General features: G+C 38.7%; 1 protein-coding gene across 6 annotated transcripts in view; it reads right to left on the minus strand.

Moving 5' to 3' along the window:
* The window catches only part of TENM2 (teneurin transmembrane protein 2), a 1,052,113-nt gene that overhangs the window by 160,144 nt on the left and 869,940 nt on the right, over window positions 1–22,029 (minus strand). For all 6 annotated transcript variants that reach the window (XM_044661706.1, XM_044661705.1, XM_044661704.1 and 3 more), the window contains one exon: window positions 10,000–10,195. In XM_044661706.1, coding sequence (XP_044517641.1) covers window positions 10,000–10,195 — 196 coding nt within the window. The remainder of the gene's footprint in view (window positions 1–9,999; window positions 10,196–22,029) is intronic.

Raw genomic sequence — 22,029 nt, forward strand, 5'->3', positions numbered from 1 at the left:
TCCACCTAAAGTGCCCCACCTGAAGTCTGAAAAACCTGAGTTTAAATGACCTCAGGCACTTACTAGTGTGACCTTGGGCAAGCCACTTAACCCCGTTTGTCTCAATTCTTTAACTGTAGAATGAGCTGGAGAAGGAAATAGCAAACTTCTGTGGCATCTTTACTAAGAATACCCCAAATAGAGCTATGAAGAGTCAGACAAGGCTAAAAACAACAAAAAATCTCAAAGAATATTGGGGGAAAGATAAAAAGTACACAGATAAGTATGCCTAACATATGCAAAATAATGAAATGTGATTTCAGAGAGGCAGCATGGTAAGATGGATAAAAATCTAGTCTTTAAGGGGCAGCCAGGTGGCTCAGTGGATTAAGAACCAGACCTAGAGACTTGGAGTGTTGGTTTTAAATCTGGTCTCAGACATTTCCTGGCTGTGTGACCCTGGGTAAGTCACTTAATGCCATTGCCTAGCCTTTACAGCTCTTCTGCCTTAGAACCGATACATAGTACTGATTCTAAAACAGAAAGTAAGGGTTAAAAAATTTTTTTTTTTAAAAATCTAAGTCTTTTTCTTTAGGAAGTTCTGGGTTCAAGTTCTGTCTCTAATGCATACGGTACTGACTGGCCAAGGTCAGAAGTTTTCAGGGAGTGCCTCCATTTAGGGCTCTCAGGAAAATGGAAAACCAGCAAAGGAGACAGAGAAGGAGGATTAGAGAGGTAGAAAGAGAACCAGGAGACATGGTGTCACTGAAGCCCAGACAGAAGAGAATGTCAAGAAGGAAGGGGGGACTCATTTGTCAAATGCTACAAAGAGGTCAGGGAGGATGATTAATTGCTGAAAAATAAAAGCTTCACTTAAGGCTTCTTTTAATAAGAAGTTGTACGTATTAATCTTCCATCTCTGGAATCTCTGATTTCAGTGACATAAAGTAAGTTCCTTCAGACTTGAGATTACTTTTGCTTTGTCTTTACGTCTTTGAGGTTTAGCACAGTGCCTGGCACATATTAAATGCTTGATATAAATTCTTATTGTTTGATTGATTGGTATGGATACTCCTGTAATATAGGATTTTAACCTTGCCATGTTGGCTTAGGGTAAACTTGTCAGTTGCCCTGGATGGAATGTTGAAGGTGGCATGAGCCACTGGGCAAATATCAACTGCCAGTGGGACCAAGAGTATAAAAAGCCCTGGAAACCCAGGGCTGGGTTCTCTTCTGACCCTGACTTCCCCTCAACAGTAGAGATTGCAACATCTCATGATTTTTCATCCTGCTGATTTATGCTCCCACTCTCCAATAAATCTCTAAGGGATCTACCCAATGTATTGGCTGGGTGGTACAGTGAATAGAGAGCTGGGTCTGGAGTAAAGAAGACATGAATTTGAATTTGACTTCAGACATTTAGTAGCTATGTGACCTTGAGCAAGAAGTTTTGACTGCCTCAGTTTCCTCATCTATAAAATGGGAATAATAATAGCACCTACCTTATAAGGTTGTTGTAAAGATCAAATGAGATAACAATACCTGTGAAGCACTTAGCAGAGTGCCTAACACATTGTAGGCACTATGTAAATAGTAGTTATGATTATTACTATTTTATTATTCCCTGAGTACCAGTGTGAGCCGCAGGCTGTCCATCTCCTACCCACAAGACTGAGCTTCCTCCTTTTTGGATGAAATATTCTAAACGACTTGTTCTACCCAAGGCATCATTGTTAAAATGCTACAACTTACTTAGGTCCACCATATATCTCTCTGTTGAACTTTGGACAGTGATATAGAGCTGAGAATCACCTGCAGAGAGAGAGCTGATTCTCTGAAGACAATGAGACCCACAGCCAAAGAGCATCTGGGGAAAGTTACTGGTGTTAAAATGATTGTCTGTGTGTGCCTGTTAGGGAAGAGTTTGGAGTGCAGGAAAGGATACAGTTCCCTAAATGCCACTCAGTTTGCTCCTTTTCACATATTCAAGCAGGGGTCTCAGTACATTGTTCATCTGTGGTTCCATCCATGATGTGCACCAATGAGCTTGCTTAGCTAACTGCTTAGTCAACTGCAGGTCATGGTTTTATCAGTAAAGTATTCTTTATCCATTTTTACTGTATGGATTGTTGGTCCTACATTTTTGATGGATTTCCCCATGAGAGATCTCAGAATCACCAAAGGTATTTTTCACTTTCCTAGAAAAATTCAGATGAAATAGAGGTTCCCTACATTGTATGTCCTCCTAAAGCGCCTGTTTGTAGAGGTCTGCAACAAGCCTTAGAAATTACATGGTTTCAGGATAGCTAAGTGGTTCAATAGATAGAGAGCCAGATCTAGAGATGGGAGGTCCTGGATTCAAATATGGCCTCAGACACTTCCTAGCTGTGAAACCCTGGGCGAGTCACTTAAACCCAACAGTCTAGCTCTAGCTACTCTTCTGTGGTAGAACTGATACTTAGAATTGATTCTAAGATAGGAGGTTAAAAAATTATATGGTTTCTTCAGTAAGCTCCTCCGTGCCTTTAAAATGTGATTCAACTTGCACATAGCTTTTTAGGAATATGTTAATTATTGAGAGAGACATTTTACCCCTTAGACTGGTGATGGCAAACCTATGACACACGTGTCAGTTTTTGATGACACGCAGCTGCATGCAGCTGCCTAAAGAGAAATATGGGGCTGCATGACGAGGATAAAACATTTGCTGTAGTGTAGTGTAGACACTCTGTGCGCTATAGATGACAATTCTACCTATATTAATTTACCTATTTTGGTCTATTAAATACAGTTATATATTACAATTATACATTTTTGTTATTTAAACTATAAATAACACGAAATTATGGTTTTTTTCTCAAAGTGACACACCACTCGAGTTATGCTCATTTTTTTGGTGAATTTTGACATGCCAGGCTCAAAAGGTTGCCCATCACTGCCTTAGACTATAATTTAGGGGCAACTAATAGGGCCGGGGATAAAACACTGAGCCTGAAGTCAGGAAGATTTGAATTCAAATCCTGTTTTAAACTCCGACTAGCTGTGTGACCTTCTGCAAATTATTTAATTGCTGTTTCCCTCAGTTTCTTCAACTGTAAAATGGGGACAGCAATAACATGCACCTCTCAGGGTAATTATGAGGACTGAACATAATAATAATAATAATAATAATAATAATTAATATTTGTAAAATATACTTAACAGAGTGCCTGGTACAGAGTAGGCACTATTTAAATGTTTACCTCCTTCTTTATAAAAAGTTCAGCTCTGATCCAATCTACGTGGCTATTTCAGTTCAACATACACTTTCCAACACTGACAAAATCTCAAAAATCAACAATCCTGGCATTTTCTCATATCAGCTCAAATCTGTAGAAGATGAGGCATTTTACTTTGAAAGCCTCCTTCTTTGCCTAGAGTTTGGATGTTTGGATGTATGCTATCAGTTTTCAATTCTTAAGTTTAAAAAAAAGTGGATTTTTAGGTTTCATATTACGAAGGAGATGAAAAGAAACCACTAGCTGCCATGTCTTTCGGTGTGACATTAGCTGCCTCCTAGGGAACCAGGAACATTGGCTTTGCTATGTTGTATGAAAAACTATAAAGTCTAATTTAGCCTAATGGAGTCACCTGAGAGTATTAAGAGATTTTTCTTTTAAACCTAATTTCCCATTTACTCCCACCTTGGACTGTAAAACCAAACCAAGCAACATCACTCTCTTTTCACAGTGTATCTCACTTGTGAGTTCTCCTCCAACAGTACAAGGTTACAGTTTGTTTCTGGTACCTTAATGAGCACTTGATGAATAGATTTATTCTTTCAAAAATTAGGTAAACAATTCAAGGATTTGTAAAACCAATCTTCCCCCAGGTAAATTTCACACAGAAACTCTTTGGTGGTATCTCTGGCAGGCTTATGGCATGTATCTATCTCCTTTCCAGAGTTTAGTACCAGGCCTGGTATACAGGAGATATTTAATGCTCACTCACTTGTTGACTCTCTTGATATCATCTGAAGAGTTAGGGAGGGTAACAGAGGAGCTAACTTTCTGGAGCCAGAGCCAAGAGGGACAGTTCTGTCCCCAAATTCCCTGGGGGCAGCACCAAAGCAAGGAGGACCCTGGGATTTGTGCTACCCTAGTTCTGCCTAAAGAAACTGGGGGCAGAGAGGTACCTCCCACAAACCAACTAATTTGACAGTGTGTCTGGAATGCAATTCCCTTTAACCTTTTGAAGAGGGTTCTTTATTTTTAAGAGACATTTTTTTTAAAAATTAAAATCCTTACCTTCAATCTTGGAGTCAATACTGTGTATTGGCTCCAAAGCAGAAGGATGGTAAGGGTAGGCAATGGGGGTCAAGTGACTTGCCCAGGGTCACACAGCTGGGAAGTGTCTGAGGCCAGATTTGAATCTAGGACCTCCCATCTCTAGACCTGGCTCTTAATACAGTGAGCTACCCAGCTGCCCCTCTTTAAGAGACATTTCTGCTGCCATTGCAGTTCATGAATGAAAGGTCAATCCTAGTGACCTGGTAAGAGTAAAAGGAACTTTCTCCACTCTACTTTTGTATCTTGTTTCTATCCTTTCTTCCCCATTTACGCAGGATGACTATGTCTACCTCACATTAAGCTCCTGTCACTACCCCTTCTGGACCAGAGACTCTTAACCCTTTCAGCTCTGTAATTCTCACTTTGGAGGTGGTGCCAACTTGATGGTGAGTGTGTATCCTTACATGAACTATTATTTCTAGTCAGAAGAAACTGCATTTTATAGTCTACCTGGCCATCTTCTTGCCATCTACCCTGATGCCTTCCATGCACATAACCTCACATTCTGCTGTTCCTTCTTCTTTTTTTTTTTAAAACCCTTACCTTCTGTCTTAGAATCAATACACAGTATTGATTCTTTTTTTTTTTTTTTTGCACAGTATTGATTCTAAGACAGAAGAATGGTAAGGGCTAGGCAATGGGTGTGTGTGTGGGGGTCAAGTGACTTGCCCAGGGTCACACAGGAAGTGTCTGAGGCCATATTTGAACCCAGGACCTCCCATCTCTGAGCCTGGCTCTCAATCCACTGAGCCACCTTGCTGTCCCCTGTCCCTTCTTTTTAAACCCTGGCTTTCTGCCTTAGAACCAATACCGAGTATCGGTTCAAAGGCATGTAAAGACTAGGCAATCAAGGTTAAGCGACTTGCCCAGGGTCACAAGCTAGGAAGTGTCTGAGGTCATATTTGAACCAAAGACCTCTCATCTCCAGGCTTGGTGCTCTATCTACTGAGCCACCCAGCTGTCCCTCTCCCGTTCCTTCTTTAGTTTTGGAATAGTAATCAAACCAATACTGCCACTGCTATTAGAGGGGGGCATGTTGATTTATTTCCTTATGGATCCCATGATTCCTGTGACTTTTCAAACCAAAATACCTCTCCCTGGCTATGACTCCCCTCTATGTGTTATTTTTATATACTAAATTGTATCTTGTTTCTATCCTTTCTTCTCATTTACACAGGATGACTATGTCTACCTCACACTGCCCCTTTTGGACCAGAGATAATGCCCTGTGACATTTAACACTTTGAGCCCTGTAATTCCCACTTCAGAGGCTGTGCCAACTTCATGGGGTGTGTATATGTGTATGAAGGTACTCCTTGAAAGCAGAGACTTTTTGAATTTTTAATTTTCTTCTCTAGGGCTTAGCACTGTGTTTGGCACATTTCATAAATTCATTCCTGAAAATACAGACCCATTTATGCAGAATAGGTTTTCTATGTTGTCTGCTTTGGTCAAGTCTTTAAAAGGGAATAGCATGAGCTGGAATAAGTGTAATATCAAACAAATCTAGACAACTCTATAGTAAGCTTGGGGTAACTAAATTCACAATGGCAGAACCAAATACGGTGCCAACCTATGAAGATCAGAGTTAGCTTCTTCCTTCATGACAATGAATAGCTTTATGACCCTGGGAAAATCATCACACAATTCTATTCTCACCCTCAGTTTTCTCATCTATAAAATGGGGATAGTAATGGTACCTGTCTCACTGGGCTTTCATTTCTATTTCAGAGGATCATAGATTAACGAGCATTTCTGAGGCCAATTTGTACATCCTCCCTCCACCTCTGCCTATTCCCAACTTTACATGTGAGTAAAGTGAGTCTCAAAAAAGTGGTGAGCCTTGTCCAAGGACACATAGATAATAAAGGAAAAGTAAATGAAAGGTTTGGATCTTTAGGAGTTCCAAGATAATGTAGAGGGTGCCTCAAAAGTTTCAGTGTAATGTTAAGTTGTTAGGACTTAGAACTGCCCTTACACTAAAATCCCACTAAGCCCTAACAGCTTAAAACTGCACTAAGAATTCTGGGACAGTCTATAGAATATTTTGTCAACTTTGAAGCCTATAGAAATAGAAACTTACATTATTGAGATGGACAGCACGGCACTGTGGAGAACAAGTCTTGGGTTCACAAGGCATGATTTAGGTCTCATCTCTGACACATACTGGATGGGTGACCCTGGCAAATCACTTAGCCTTTCATTCTCTAAAAGACAGGGCAGGTACAGATCTGCATTGCTAGAATGAGTCTCCTCAATTGGGGCCTTTCTCTTAGGATAGCTAAATGGTTCAGTGGAAAGAGATCCAGGCCTGGAGTCAGGAGGTCCTGGGTTCAAATTTGGCCTCAGACACCTCTCAGCTGTGTAACACTTACCCCAACTGCCTAGCCCTTACTGTTCTTCTGCCTTGGAGCTGATATCTAGTATAGATTCTAAGACAAAAGATAAGAGTTAAAAAAAGGGTGCCCTTGCTTCCAAAGAAGCAAATCACAGGATGATCTAAAAAATAAAATGCAACCCCCCCCCCCAACTCGATTCTGTTTCTCTGAAGTTCAAACTTATCTAGGGTCTACTCCTTCTCTCTGGAGCACATAAAGGATTTTCCCTTGGATTCAAAGACTTATTTAATGTGATTAGTAGTTAACACTTATCTAACATTATTTCTTCTGTTTTATATCAGACTTTCAGCTCCCGTTCCCTCTTGATGGAGAAAGTTCTGATAATAGACTCTTCTGAGAGAACCTCAGAATTGAATTAAACACTGTTCTTTCCTCCTCATTTTTGCCAATTACTATCATTTCTCTATCTACCCAACTATTAGACCAGTTGCCTTTGACTTGTCTTGTAAGACAGTGCAGACAAGGGATCTTTCATCCAACAGTGAAAGTAAGGGTAATGGACAAAGGAAAGAACAAAGGAAAGTATTTATTAAGTTCCCACTATATGCCAAGCACTGTACAAAGTGCTTGACAAATATTACTTCATTGGATCCTCACAAATAACCCTGTAGGGTAAGTACTATGTTTGAGATAATTTTTGATAATAAATATAATAACAAAATGTAATAAATATTTTTAGAGTTGATAAAACTGAAGCAAACAGAGGTCAAATAATTTGCCTAGGGTCACACAAATGATATGTATCTGGGTCAAGATTTGAACTCAGGTCTTCTTGACTCCAGGCCCAGAGCTTTATTCTCTGTGCCAATATTCTACCCTATATTAAGGGTAAAAAAAGTACAATATGCATCCATAAGAGCAAAGAGAATGAAGAAATGAAGGGATTATTGAGATAATTCAGCTCTCAATCAATTTTATATTAAGGTAAAAAAACCCCAACAACAATCTGGATAGAATTCAACAGTCCAAATTCACCAGAAAATTGCTAGGATTTTTTCACTTGCAAACCCAAGTATAAGTTGATCATTGTATTTGAAATGGATAGCTTTCCTATTCAGAGGACAACAAAGTGACATTCACAGGCATGTACACTACTTGTTTCTGCTGCTATGGGGTTTGTTGACCATGGGCTTACTTACTAATAACTTGTCTAGATTTGTTTCAAATCCTACTCATCAGTATTGGTGTGTATGCTATATACTTTCTTCGTATAAACCCAGGATTACCAAAGGGAAATCATTTTACATCACACTCTGCATATATAAGGACCCTTAACCCAAAGCAAATTTGTTTTATTTCAGTTTTTTCTATTAGTTTTTAGTTTTAAATTAGTCCTGTATCAATTCCTTCTGTGGAGTTGTTCTTATCTCTTTACACGTAATGCGACCTTGAAAATTTTCCCTTTCTGTGGAATGTATTTTTCTTCAGCTACTTAACAGAAGAAAAGTTCCTAATTGGCTTGGAAAATTCCAGAAAGGGGGAGCATTTCCATCACCCACGTATCAAGGATTTTCCTGTAATAAAAGAGACAGGGGCTGACTTCAAAGCTCAGTTGAATATATAATATTAAGTGCATCTAGCTTTGAAACACTCTGAGACTATGGCCATTATCAAGGAAATGCCTCCTGAAATAGGTAGGAGTCATCTTAGGTCACTCAGGAAGCAGATGGTGCTTTAGGAGCCCTGGGATTGGAAGACCAGATCTTAACTATGAAATGAATTAAAAGGCATTTGTGAGAGATGACTAAAAAGGTTTGTCTTCTGAGTTTGGACATTTGTGGATAGCAAAAGTCATGACAAAAAAAGGTATCTTTTGGCTTGACAAAAGGAGGATAAAACAGAGAATATAAACTTGATTAAGTTCACATACATTAGGATATACATTAAAATGTGAGGGATTATTATTATTATTATTATTATTATGTTTATGTTTATTTCCTAACATCACCAGGGGAAAAGGAAAAGAATCTATATGTTCTACAATATTTATATCAGTTCTTTTTTGTGGTGGCCAAGAACTGGAATTTGAAGGGATGTCCATTTATTGGGGAATGGCTGAACGAGTTGTGGCATCTGATTGCGATGTAATAAACTGTGCCCTAAGAAATGATAAAATCATTTTAGAAAAACATGGAAAAATCTACATGAACTTATGAAGAGTAAAATGAGCAGAACCAGAAGAATATTAAATAAAGATAAAGAAATATTGTTTGAAGCGTGACTTGTGATGTTCACCTCAGAGGAAGAACTGATAAATAGAAATAAGCAAGACATTGTATTTGTATAGATATACACACATATACCTTTTTTTTAATCAAAGGTTCAAAATAGTTAAAAAATGCTTGAGATTGGTGCCAAAACAGAAATTTGAAATTTTGAAATATGTGTACATTTGAAATAAGAAATTTGTTTGGTCTTTTACCCTCTTTTAGGTGTTCTAAAAGGAAGATATTATTTTTCTACTTTCTCATACTTTCTTGAATGAAGGTCAGTTAGTCAATCAATAAGCATTTATCATCTACTCTTTGCCAGGCATTGTGCTAAGTCCTAGGGATATAAAGGCAAAAGATAGTTCATGACCTCAAGGACATCACATTCTAATAGGGGAAGTCCGCAAGCAAACAAATTTGTTTAAACATATACTGGGTGAATAGGAAATAATTAATGGGGAAAAGCACTAGAATTAAGAGGGAGAAAGGTGCTTCATGTAGAAGGTGGGATTTTAGTTGTGAAATGAAAGAAGCTGGGAAAGGCAAGAGATAGATATAAGAATGGAGAGCATTCCAGGCAGGCATGAGGAAATGCCAGGGAAAATGCCCAGAGCTGAGATGGAGAGTCTTGTTTGTGGAATAGCCAGGTGGCCACTGTCATTAAACCAAACTACTTAGGGAGGAGCAAATCATAAGGTATAAGAATAATGGAAGGATATATGTATATGTGTAGGGATAGCTCATGAGGGGCCTCAAATACCAAAGTGTACATTTTTTTTGCTTGATCCTAGAAGTGACAGAGAATCAATGGAGTATAATGAATAGGTGTGGGTGTGTGGTCAGACTTGAACTTTAGGAAATCATTTTGGAAGCTATATGGAATTCTCAGAATAACTACTTTTAAGAGTGATAATAGCTCATTAGTTAAAGAATAATCTATATGTTGATTTAATTGTTTATAGAGTTTATAGAGTTCAGTTTCTTATAATATGTAAAATAGTAACTATTTGGCAAATATGTTTCATGTCAAGTGGATACCAGAATCCAAGGGGTAAAGTTACCAAATCAATTCTTAACACATACCTAAGACAACTGTGTTGAAGGAAACCATTTCTTTGTCTTTACCATCATTGTAAAAGGCCAGGTGCCACAGACCTACATCCAAATACTGTACAAACACAGCTTCATTCTGAACCAGTGTCTGGATGCTCCGGCGTTCCCGGGGAGACTCTACCACACTCCATTTCTCTTTGCCATCCAGGCGCTCCATGAAGTCATACTGTTGGAAGAGAAGGAAATTGCATGTTGAATGGGCAGATTTCACACAACCAATGCCTCTTCCTCCCCCCTTCTCTGACAATCAATCAAATATGTTTGATTATTGATTATACATCCAATACTGTGGAGCTACCAAAAAGATTTGATATTGCTGTATAGAATTTTGAGCTTTGAAAAGTATATTTAAACAGATTATTATCCATAAAGAAGAATTTACAATCATATAGAAGATACAAAATGCTTAACTATGTGTTACTAACAAAATGTCTAATAGTTTAGGGTAGTGGTTCCCAAACTTTTTTGGCCTACCACCCCCTTTCCAGAAAAAAATATTACTTAGCATCCCTGGAAATAAATTTTTAAAAAAAATTTTAATAGCAATGAATAGGAAAGATAAACGCACCTGTGGCCATCACCACTTCCTTGGATCACTGCAGCACCCAACAGGGGGCAGTGGCACTCACTTTGGGAATCACTGGTTTAGGGCATGGAGAGATTGGTGTAGATTGGAGAAGGAGAATGTTTATTGAGGAACTCAGATTTGACTTGAGCTTTGAAAGTTTGGCAGGTTTTTGATGAGGGGAGGGGAGGGGAGGGATTAGGTCATTCCAAATGGGAGGAAGACTATTCCAGGTAGAAGAATGGATATGAGCAAAGGTGAGGATGGAGAAATAAGCTAGGTATGAGTAGGAAACATGAAGGGGATCAAAGCAAGGAGAGGACATTGCATGCTGAGTAGTTGGAATTGCTGTGGAAGCCAACACGAAATCACTAGAGGTTCTTAACCAGCTGAATGATATGATGAATAGAATGTTTTAGGAAGATGATTTTGATAATGTTAGACAGAATGGATTAGTGGGAAAGAAGATCATTTAGAAAATCATTGCAGTGATAGTGAGGTGAAGTGATGAAGGTTGGAGCAGGGCAATGCCTTTGGGAATATAGATGGAGGGCATCATATTTTGAGAAAAGTTTAAGGAAAGAAATTAAGGGAGTTGTGACATATTTTATAAGAGAGATTCAAGGGAGAGAGGATCAGAAATATTGGACTCTAGTTGGGGAAATTGGAAGTGAGTGCTCCACCCTGTAAGTTACGGGGCAGTGTCCTAACCACCATGCTATATCATTTCATATCAAAGGCATGTTGCAGCATTTAAGGGGACATTTGAAAAATTATAATTTTTAAATCAATGCAAATTCACACTATGGAATTAATTTATTTCCCGCCCCACTCCTTTTATTTCCCAAAAGTATTAGTTCAAGGATGTTCATGGAGGTTAACTCCAAATCCTTTTGGAAACTTCCTAGAGAAGATAAAATAAAGAATGGGGTTGACTGTCTTTCTTCAGTAATTCAGCCAACTACTAACAGCTGTGCTTCATAAAGGAATGTTTTGTCTACAAAGAGTAAAAGTTATATGTGTATTTAGTTTTTTTCTACCTAATTTATTATTCATCATGGTTGAAAGCAAGAGGCTAGACTTTAAAGACTGAGATAAGTAACTTTAATAATAGCAATAATGATAGTGATGATGACGATAATGATAATATCTAGCATTTATATAGCACCTACTATGTGTTAGGCATTGTCCTATGTACTTTATGAATATTATCTCGCTTGATCTTCACAATGGCCCTGGGAGCTACTTGCTATTATTATTGCCATTTTATAGATAAAGACACTGAAACAAACAAGTCACTTTCTGAGGCTAAAAAGACATTTGTTTTCTAAATTAACTTGAGATTCCAACCAAAGAAACTAGGAGTGGAAAGGCCTTTTTTTTTGTCTCAGATATCACTCCTAGGAAGGAACTTCTGGAGAATGAAATTACTTGTATGTTACACTATGAGTGGGCTGATCAGCCAAAAACCATGGAAATGACTTTAGACTTAGAGGGTACCTGGTCCTTGACCAATCAAATCACTTTGGGGAAAAAAATCAAGACATTTTTCTAAGGTCATGTGCATTTTAATACGACTCTCTGTTTCCTCAAAGTCTTTCCATTTGTTGATACAGTTAGAACAATTTCAAATTACTTGAAAACTATTTTTTTTCTGAAGCAAACATGATTCCTTCACTGCCATTTCACAGTGGGATTATTAACAAGAAGTGTATCTACTTCATATGACTCAACTCAGGGTATCCTTTAATCGTGTCCTTTTTCATATCTCTAGAAATCATCCCTCATGTTTTCTTTCTTTGAGTATATATACCCATCTAGAACATGACACATTCCTAGAATGTTTTAGAATATCAGCAGATGTTTTTCTTCAGATTCCAATTTATCCCAGGGGTGACTGTGGAAAGCCCATAGCACACTGAAGCCACAGCACTAACATTCACACTTAGGTTTCAGGAAAGATGGGCCCTCTTGAGGGCTGAATGAGTCAACCCAGAAGGCTATCAGGTTTGCATTCCAGGACTGGAAGCAGTCAGTTTGCTTGGTAACCATCTGGTTCAAGAGAGGCTACGCACTCTAGAATTGCTAAGTCTCAGACTGACCAGCTGGCTTGGCAGACTGGCTAACTTTAGAAGGAGGCCACATTCCAGTGATGCACGCTTTGCCAGAGCTTCTTCTTTATGCAATGAGATTGTAGATGGACAGTTCATTGTGGGAAATTGGTAACATCTGGCTGTGCTGCTTCTTGATAAACTCAGAGCACAGAGCAGAGACAAGCCCTGGAAATTGTACTGTACTTGGCTTAAGAAGGCTACTCCACTCTATCTTCATATTGTCTAATAACAAAAGCAGCTTATGAGTCACACAATTCCTTTCCCAAAGAGGACAGTGTACATTACGGTTGGCTTCATGTCTCCTTAGGGCAGTCTGCAATTCTCTTTGCTTCAATATACAGACTGAGTGGGGAAAAGTGATATAATATGAAACAAACAACCAAAAAAGTCCCTACCCTCTTTGCTTTGGTGCTTCTCTCTTTGAAAAATGACACATGCTAGCCGGTTATGTGAGGCCCATGCCTCTTAATCATCAGTCATCCACAAAAGTGGCATTAAATGAAACTTTTACAGGTATTCAAGAGGCAAAGAAACAAGCCAAAGAAAATATTTGACTGATTCAATTACAAATCCCTCTTCCTTTTGGCAGAAACTATGGAGTTGTAATGAAGGAAATGTAGTGGTTTGGGGAATAAGTTAAAATATAGCAGAGAGGCATACGCAATGTCATTTTTTTCCCCCTGGAAGGTAAGTTGTCAGTCTTCTTCAGTATATTGTATTCTTACATCAGGGATGCTCCCTGGAACCTACACAAACACATATCTGCCAAGGAGGGCAGGGTTAAAGACAGACTCATTACCCTTTGGGAAGATGTTGTTATTGGGTCCAAGACCCTTGGAAAGGGGGGGAAATAACTTTATTGTTACTTGGAAGGTCTGTTCACTAAGGGTTGACATAGAAAAGGAAAGCAATAAAAGCTGACATTTCTCTCTGACGGCATGCTGTTCTCCTCTCCTGGTGCTGGCAGCCTCCTCTGCCTCCTCTATGTCTGATGTAGCTTCTACCTCAGATGGCAGGGCAAACTCAGCAGTTGGTAGGATTGAAGGGAAACAGCATGCACGAGTGAGGGTTGCTTGAAGCCACATTAGCCACAGGGTCTCTGGTCTCATCCAGTGATCGTGGGAGTGACTTAGCAAGAGCAGGTCACTCAAAGGAGCCTGTACATATCTTTCTGCTTCCAGCAATGCCCGTGGCAAAGTGCACCAGGAATTCTCCTCATTAAAGCTAAGCACAATTTCTTTTCTCTCTTTCAAAGGGGGGAAGTACTAGTCCAAGGTACAGGAAAGACAACCTCTTCAGTACCACGGCCAGCTCCCCAGCAGGCCGGCTCTGCCCTTCCATCACTGTGGCCTCCTATGACAGTTGCAAGATTGCACATCCTGTCCGGTCTTCAATCTCCATATTTCCCTGCAAGATGCCAATTGGGCACAGCTGCAAAGCATTGTTCCAGACTTTCACCCTCCAGGTTCAAGAAGGAGATCATAAACTTGTGTCAAGAAATCCACCTTTATATTTCTTAGTCATAACAATTCACTTGTCACTCATTGTACCAGGCCCACGGAGGAACACAAAACAGACTAAAGAAAGAGAGAAACAGAAACCAATGCCTTTTCAAAAAAGACTGGTTTGTACTCCAACATTTGCACCATTCTCCCCCTCTTTGGGTGTGACTACACTGGTAGAATCCTTTGCTGTATTCTTTCATTATGCCCCCTTTTGTAGGAGCAAAGAGCAATATCCTCAGCCTTGCAGAGAACACCTGCCAATTTACCTGTGTGGTTGGCCTGATTTAGCTCTAAATTCCATTGAAAATGCCACTTTCTAGAAAGGAGACAAAAAAGGCACTAGGCACATACTCAAAATGAGAGCAGCTCAAAACATCTTGATGCTTGGCCACATTTCCTTTCCATTTAATAATGTGCTTTTGTGTTGGGTTTGCAGACAAGGTCGTGAAAGTGGGACAAATGAACACAGGAATGCATATACCAGCACTTCCAGAGGCCTTCACCTATAACCATCTGGTACTATTCAGTCCTTTCCTGGATAAGTCAATCCTAAGAGATAAAGCTTTGCCCTCAATTTTAAGCGATAGCCAAAGAAAAGTGCAGCTTTAAGTTGGAGCACAACAGTTATATGACAGAATCACCATGCCTCAGATTCAGGAAGGCGACTCAAACGTCACGAAGCGTGTACCATGCTTAACAGTAGGGATTTCTCTTATTCACATTTCAGTCCTCTCCACAAGGTTACTAGGTAATTGTCCATCTGATTAAACCCAGAGAAATGCTAGAAGAGATTTCTCTGAAGACCAAATGAGTCACCTGACTATGGCACACCCGGTCTGGGTCAGTGGAGCTAATAACAGTCTCAAAGCCATCCCAAAATGTAGATCTGTTCTACCGCAAGGCCAGCTAAATCAATATTTCACCTCTTGTTGCCTTGCCTATGTGATTCTTTATTTACTGCACGTTCTCATCTAATTGTCTTTATCCAATGGTTTATCAAAAATGTCACATCTGGCTCCATGCCATCCCAGAATCAATAGGAGTGTCTCGTGTGGGCTAGATGTAAAAATAAATCAAATGCATCCCTGAGAATAGGGGAACAAACCGTGAAGACTTCCAGCTACAGAATGAATGCCTGGGTGCATAAAAGAATAGAACCATTGTGGGTAGTGATTCTGCTCTCAGAGTGTGACCTGTACTTTCCCCCTGCATTTGTAAAGTTTGAATAGTTTCTCAAGTTCTGTCTCTGTCTTTGTTTTTATGCTCTGGTTTCCTCTGCATGACTACTTTAGGAACTTTGTACCTTTCTAAGCCTTAATGGATTGAAATTCCAGCACAGATTCACTTATAGAAATGCCAGTGATTAGTATACCTTGGTATAGTTTAGCCAAGAAAACAGAGATCACCATTCTATACTGTCTTTATCCACATGGAGCACTCCCGTATTTCCTGTTTGCTCCTGCTATCACTTAAGATTCAGAGGAAATGGACATCTGCTTTCTTGAGATATTGTTCAAGTTTCCTCCTTAAGAGACTCTGTGGTACAGCGAAAAGCTGGATTTGGAATCATTGGTTGTAGAATTAAAGAATCTAACGTCCTCATTTTATTGTCAGAGAAACTTGAGTCCTGAGGAGGTTAAGCAACTTGCCTAAGACCATATAGGTAGCATAGATCAAAGAAAATGGGACACTCTGCTGTTTACTAACAACATGACCTTGTTTAAATGAAGAGGATTAATTGAATCTCACAAAGCTCACCTTTAGCCTTAAATCTAGGATTGTTTGCTCCCCTTCTTGATAGCCTTTAAGACGAGTCTTTCAAAAGAAAACGCCAGAAGATGCCCTTATGCTTACTCTAGATCTTGTTGTTTGATAACTAGATGCATAGGCACATACTAATTTGTACTGACTGCCATTGGGTACCTTTAGACACCAATGCCTCTGAGAGATGTCTGTTTTTCATGGCATTTTACATCTACTTCTTCAGAAATAAAGCTTTTATGTGTACTATTTAATACTATAAGGCTGGGAGTAGCTTAATAACTTTATTAAATCAAAAGTAGTAGTAGTAGTAAAAAGAGGAAAAAGTAGGGGAGAGGTAGAGAGGTACTTAACCTTTCTAATCAGTGGCCACCATTATGGGGGCTCCTTCCTATACTTTACCATGCATCCAATCTGCTTTTTCACAAGCACACCAAAGACCCAGACTTGCTCCTGGTCTGAACTTATAAGCTTTTTTTCTCAATCCACTATCTCTTACACATCACATCCTAGGAACCAATCATAGTTTCTTTATTTGCCTGGGCCACCCAGGGGGATAGTGCCTGTGGAATCATTGTTTCCTGTCTCGTTAATTCATTGGTTCTTTAACTTCCTTTTTATGAGGTTCATCTAGACCTGAATTTACTCAGTGATATTTGACCTCCAGGTCACCGAGAGATGACATAAAAAAAGTGACACTGGAGAGAGAGATTCACTTTTGACAATCCCCCCTGTGATTCTATTGAGAGAAAAGCATGGTAAAATCTCTTTACTTGAGGTTTCTGGGAGATGAACATGCCAAGTCTCCCTAATGAATCATTCCACATATCCACATCTAAAGATTCTCTTACTAAAAGTGTATAAAATATTGCACTTTACATAGAGGAAATTATAACAATTTGGAGATAAGAGGGGAAGAAAAGAAAAAAGGAGGAAGAAAACAAAAATGACCAATAGATAAATTGACAAAAAGCCAATTAGGGGGCACTCCCCTTTGGCACAAGAGTTTATATTCATAATAAATGATATGTTCAACCCCCCTTCAGTTCAGTTCATTATATCCCAAAGTTCACTCTGGATCTTTTGATGTAGTGTGTAGTTTCTGTAGGCATCCTTACGGCACCTTCTCCAAAAGAGCCACTTTCCTGATTCAGATGTTGGTGATTTTCTTTTCCTAAAATTGTTCAAAAGATCTTAAACCTTGAATTTTAGGATAATTATACATAGAGAGTTCACAAAATCTCAGCCTAACAACCTATGTTAAGTCCCAGAGTGTCAATAAAGACTTGAGATTGTGTTTGTAAAACTATCCTCCTTAAAAAATGAGATTAAATATCTCATTAGTGAATTCTGTGAATTAGTATTTGATGTGATATACAAACTGACAGCAAAACAAACACATGTATTCCCTTCCCATTTTAGTTTGCAGGGCACCACCCCATGGTGCTAAGCACCAAACTGAAGTGCAAGGAGGTTGGGAAGGGATAGGGAGGGAGAGAGAAATAGTTTCTGACTTGCTGATAATTACTAAAGTCAGACTCCAAGAAGGCAGAGACAGCTATAGTAGCTGCCCCAGCACTAAGGTATCTGAGATGTTCAAGAATCCAAATGAGCATTCAGGTTGCTGGGTAATTCAAATTATTTCCACTTAGTCCCACTTAGAATTGAAAACATAAGCAGATTTACTTACTCAGGCAAGGTAGGGAGAGTGGGAGGGAGAAGACAGAGAGAAAGGAAGGAAGGAAGGAAAAAGAAAGAGGTTCCATTTTCAAATAAAGCCTTGAATTAGAAAGAGATAAACCAGAGCTAGCAGCAACTAATATCACTAATGGTAGTCTATGCTTAAAAAAACCCCAAAAACAATTTCAGGGAAAATTCACTGAATGGGCGTGGATAAAAAAATGTTCACTCAATGCTCTGCATCTTTATTTTACATACACTTACCATGCCATGTTTTTTTACTTATTCATTATAAATATGACAAAATTTGTGGTCCCTTAATAGTTTCTTTTTTATTTTTAAAAGCCTTTTTTTGTTGTTGTTTTTACATATTGATGTATTCTGCTACACAACCTAGAAACACATCTTGGCTTAAAGGACTCAGAAATGATGTTTTTTCTTTCTATTTTAGCAGTCATTCAAACTTACATTATCGTCTCAGTTTTCCCTGTTTTGAGATGCATGCCCATTAAAAAGACTACAAGGTTACCTCTGGAAGGTATAGGACTCACAGGTACATCAGTTTGAGTGACTAAACTAGGCATTTTTTAATATTTGCTAAACAGTAATCCTGAGGTGAAGTCCCAGCAGGGTTCCCAGGCGGTAACTGCATCTTGTTGTCTCCGGTTAATCATGTACCTAATTTGCTGATTATTGACTTGTTCTCACAAAGGATTTTACCCAGCTTGACATATCAGTAGTGATCAGTGATAAACTGTCAAGTGAACTCACTCATTGTTTTAACCACCCAAGTTCTTAACTTACAGTAATGGCTTATGGGCTGTATAGTAGTCAAGTCATATGGTTCCCCCTGATATGATCTGTTCTATTACTTGAACCTGAGCTGAGAAGGGCTTTGATTCACTTAGAAACATCATGCATTGGGGACAGCTGGGTGGCTCAGTGGATTGAGATAGGCGGTCCTGAGTTCAAAGCTGGCCTCAGACACATTCCAGCTGTGTGACACTGGGCAAGCCACTTAACCTCCATTTCCTAACCTGACCTACTCTTCTACCTTAGGACCAATATACAGTATTGATTCTAGCATGTAAAATAAGAGTTTAAAAAATAAAAAGAAGCATCATGCATTACACTACTCCTATTCAGGAATGAATGAAATTGGTTGGATAGGCAGTACTTAACACTACAAAGAAACCAGATTTGGAGGCTGGGAGCATGGATTTGAATCCTCAGTCTGTAATTTGCAACCTATATAACCTTGGGCAAGTCACTTAACCTCTTTTGTCCTCAGTTTCCTCATCTGTAAAATAAAGGAATTATATCTCTGAAGTTCTTTCTGGTTTCATCTAGGGATGAAGAAAGGAAAGAAGGAGAAAGAATCATTCCATTTTCAAATAAAGCTTTGAATTGGAAAAAGATAAACCAGGAAGAGCAAAAGCTAACATCACTAATGGTAGTCTATATTTTTTAAAAAATATGATTCTTTGATCCCATCTATTACTCAAGTACTAGCCTAAATACTGTCTCCTCCATGACCCTGATTAACCCCAGTTGGAAATGAATTTTCTTCCCTAGACCTTCTTTTATACCTCTCACATTCTCTCATACACTTTACCTTCTGCATTATAGCTAATAAGATAGTTGGGGTGTAACGTTTATGTCAAATCTCAGCTAATAGAGTACAAACTCCATGAAGGTAGGATTCATATCTTAATTATCTTCCCAGGTCTGTAGTCAGTATTTTAAACCTAATAAATAATTGGTGGTTCAATGAATCATTAGTTCTTATCAGATGTCTTAAAAAGGCTCATCTTTTGACAGTGATGATTTCTATCTAAATGTAATTGAAAGAATACCGTATCATTTTACCTTTATCTTCTAAGTTCCTGGCTATGTATAATAGTTGATAAGGATAGCCAGTACTCTGAAGGCTTTCATAAGATTCACATTAATGAAAATATCTTTCCTAAATTTTGAGGTTTGTACTAAATACCATTAGAGAAGGGAGGTACATCAGAGATTTCCTTATCCAGATTCCTCTTGTCACAGAGGAGAAAAATGAGGCTTAGAAAGAGAGAGAGACAGCCAAGATTATAAAGTAAGGCAGAGACAGAATCACAATTATAACTCAAGATTTCATATTCACATTCATAGGCATGGGTCCAGTATGTGCCAAATGCGACTCCATACGTAATGTTCTAGTAACTTCTGATAGTGGGGAAGATGCCCAGGATCAGGGCTTGTTGGGAGTAGGAGCTGTTTTTCCACTTTCTGGGTACCTCCAGTTGCTATAGCTATGAGCTATCAATGCCCTGCTTTCTTTTTTCACTTCCCACTCAATCTCCTTCATCTACTTCTATGAGACTGGAGTTCAAGGAAGAAAGAGATGAATATGATGATTTTGTTTTCCGGTTCTTCAAGGTCCCACTATTCCCCTCTTCTGGACTCTCTCCATTGGCGTATCTACTCTGCTGCAGGGGAGCTTCTTCTTGGCAGAACCTAATTTCTACCAGGGTCTGTGGGCTTTTTGTTCTCCTCTTTCCCACCTCAGGAACCTGTCTTGGTGTCACGACTGCAGCTGGTTTGAGTTGAGTTTCAACTTGATTTTTCCCTCCTGTGACATCTCTGGTCACTTTGTTTTTGTGTGTCTCAGGCATTAGTATATGACTTTGGTTGGTTCAGCCAGGAAAGAAAAACAGCTAAAGTTTTTTTTTTTTTTAAATTTTTTTTTATTATTATTTTAAACCCTTAACTTCTGTGTATTGGCTCCTTGGTGGAAGAGTGGCAAGGATGGGCAATGGGGGTCAAGTGACTTGCCCAGGGTCACTCAGCTGGGAAGTATCTGGGGCCAGATTTGAACCTAGGACCAGTCTCTAGGTCTGGCTCTCAATCCACTGAGCTACCCAGCTGCCCCATAAAGTTTTAAAAGAATACCACTCTGACCACTGGTTTTCATTGCCTTATCTTCATAGTATAGTGTAGCATTGAGGGAGTAAGGCCGAGTTAGAAAGATTATATAATAATTATACATCATAATAATAAAACCAATAAATTTAAGTAAGTTTAATAAATTTAAAAAATAAAATATTAAAATAAATTATTTTTAATTATAAATAATTAGTTATTAATTAAAAAATAAGTATAGGTTACAGTTTCTTTAGTTTGCTTGGTGAACAGAAATAATGACTTTTATTTTTTATTTATTTTTTTTTTTTAGATTTTTTTTTAAACCCTTAACTTCTGTGTATTGGCTCATAGGTGGAAGAGTGGTAAGGGTGGGCAATGGAGGTCAAGTGACTTGCCCAGGGTCACACAGCTGGGAAGTGTCTGAGGCCAGATTTGAACCTAGACCTCCAGTCTCTAGGCCTGACTCTCAATCCACTGAGCTACCCAGCTGCCCCAATGACTTTTATAAACTGAATATTCAGTAAATGTTTGTCTTAAAATTAAACAAAAAATCCTGAATATTTCAGGTAAACAGATTCCAATGACATGTGAAGCCTAGGTTTTTGGCATTTGTTATTTCTACTATTCATACTTCTTTGTGCCAGACTTGAAATTTGGGCAATTTAAGGTAATAAAAGAAATTCTTCACTACTTAGAATTCTTGATTAATGATATTTAATAAATAGTTTAAGCAAACCAGTTCATATAATCTAGGCATGAGAAGTACTCTCTCTCTCTCTCTCCCCCTCTTTCTCTCCTCTCTCTCTCTCTCTCTCTCTCTCCCCCTCTTTCTCTCCTCTCTCTCTCTCTCTCTCTCCCCCTCTTTCTCTCCTCTCTCTCTCTCTCTCTCTCTCTCTCTCTCTCTCTCTCTACTAATTTAAATGAGTCACCTTGGATAGAATGCCAATCCCCAAAGTGTTTACACACTCTGACAGAATATGCCAATCACAAAGAGAAATCCTATAATGGCTGCAGACATGAGTGACTTACCTATCCCTGCAAAGGACTTTCTATTGTAGGACATGATTCACCTACCCTACAGGGTTGTTGTGAGGATCAAATGAGAGAATCATTGTAAGGCACTTAGCATGCTGTCTGGCACATAGTAAGTGCTATATAAATGTTCTTATTATTAGTTTTAGTAGTAGGACAATGAATGAATGTTGGAGGTCATTTATTTATTTTCTTGTTTACTAATTAATTGTTTTATTCATTCATTCACTCATGGTCATTTTTTTATTTTTTTATTTTTATAAAACTATCCATGATGTTGCATCTTAAATTCTTTGATCCTCACAGTCCAATGTTTTGCTGATTTCAATCAATCAATAATAAATTTATTAATTAGTATGCCTTTGAGAAGCAACCACGATATACCTGTCACTCTGCTCAAACCCATAATATCAGTTAGTCATTTTAGGTACTCTAT

Source organism: Gracilinanus agilis, chromosome 2, assembly GCF_016433145.1.
Source record: "Gracilinanus agilis isolate LMUSP501 chromosome 2, AgileGrace, whole genome shotgun sequence".
NCBI lineage: Eukaryota > Metazoa > Chordata > Mammalia > Didelphimorphia > Didelphidae > Gracilinanus > Gracilinanus agilis.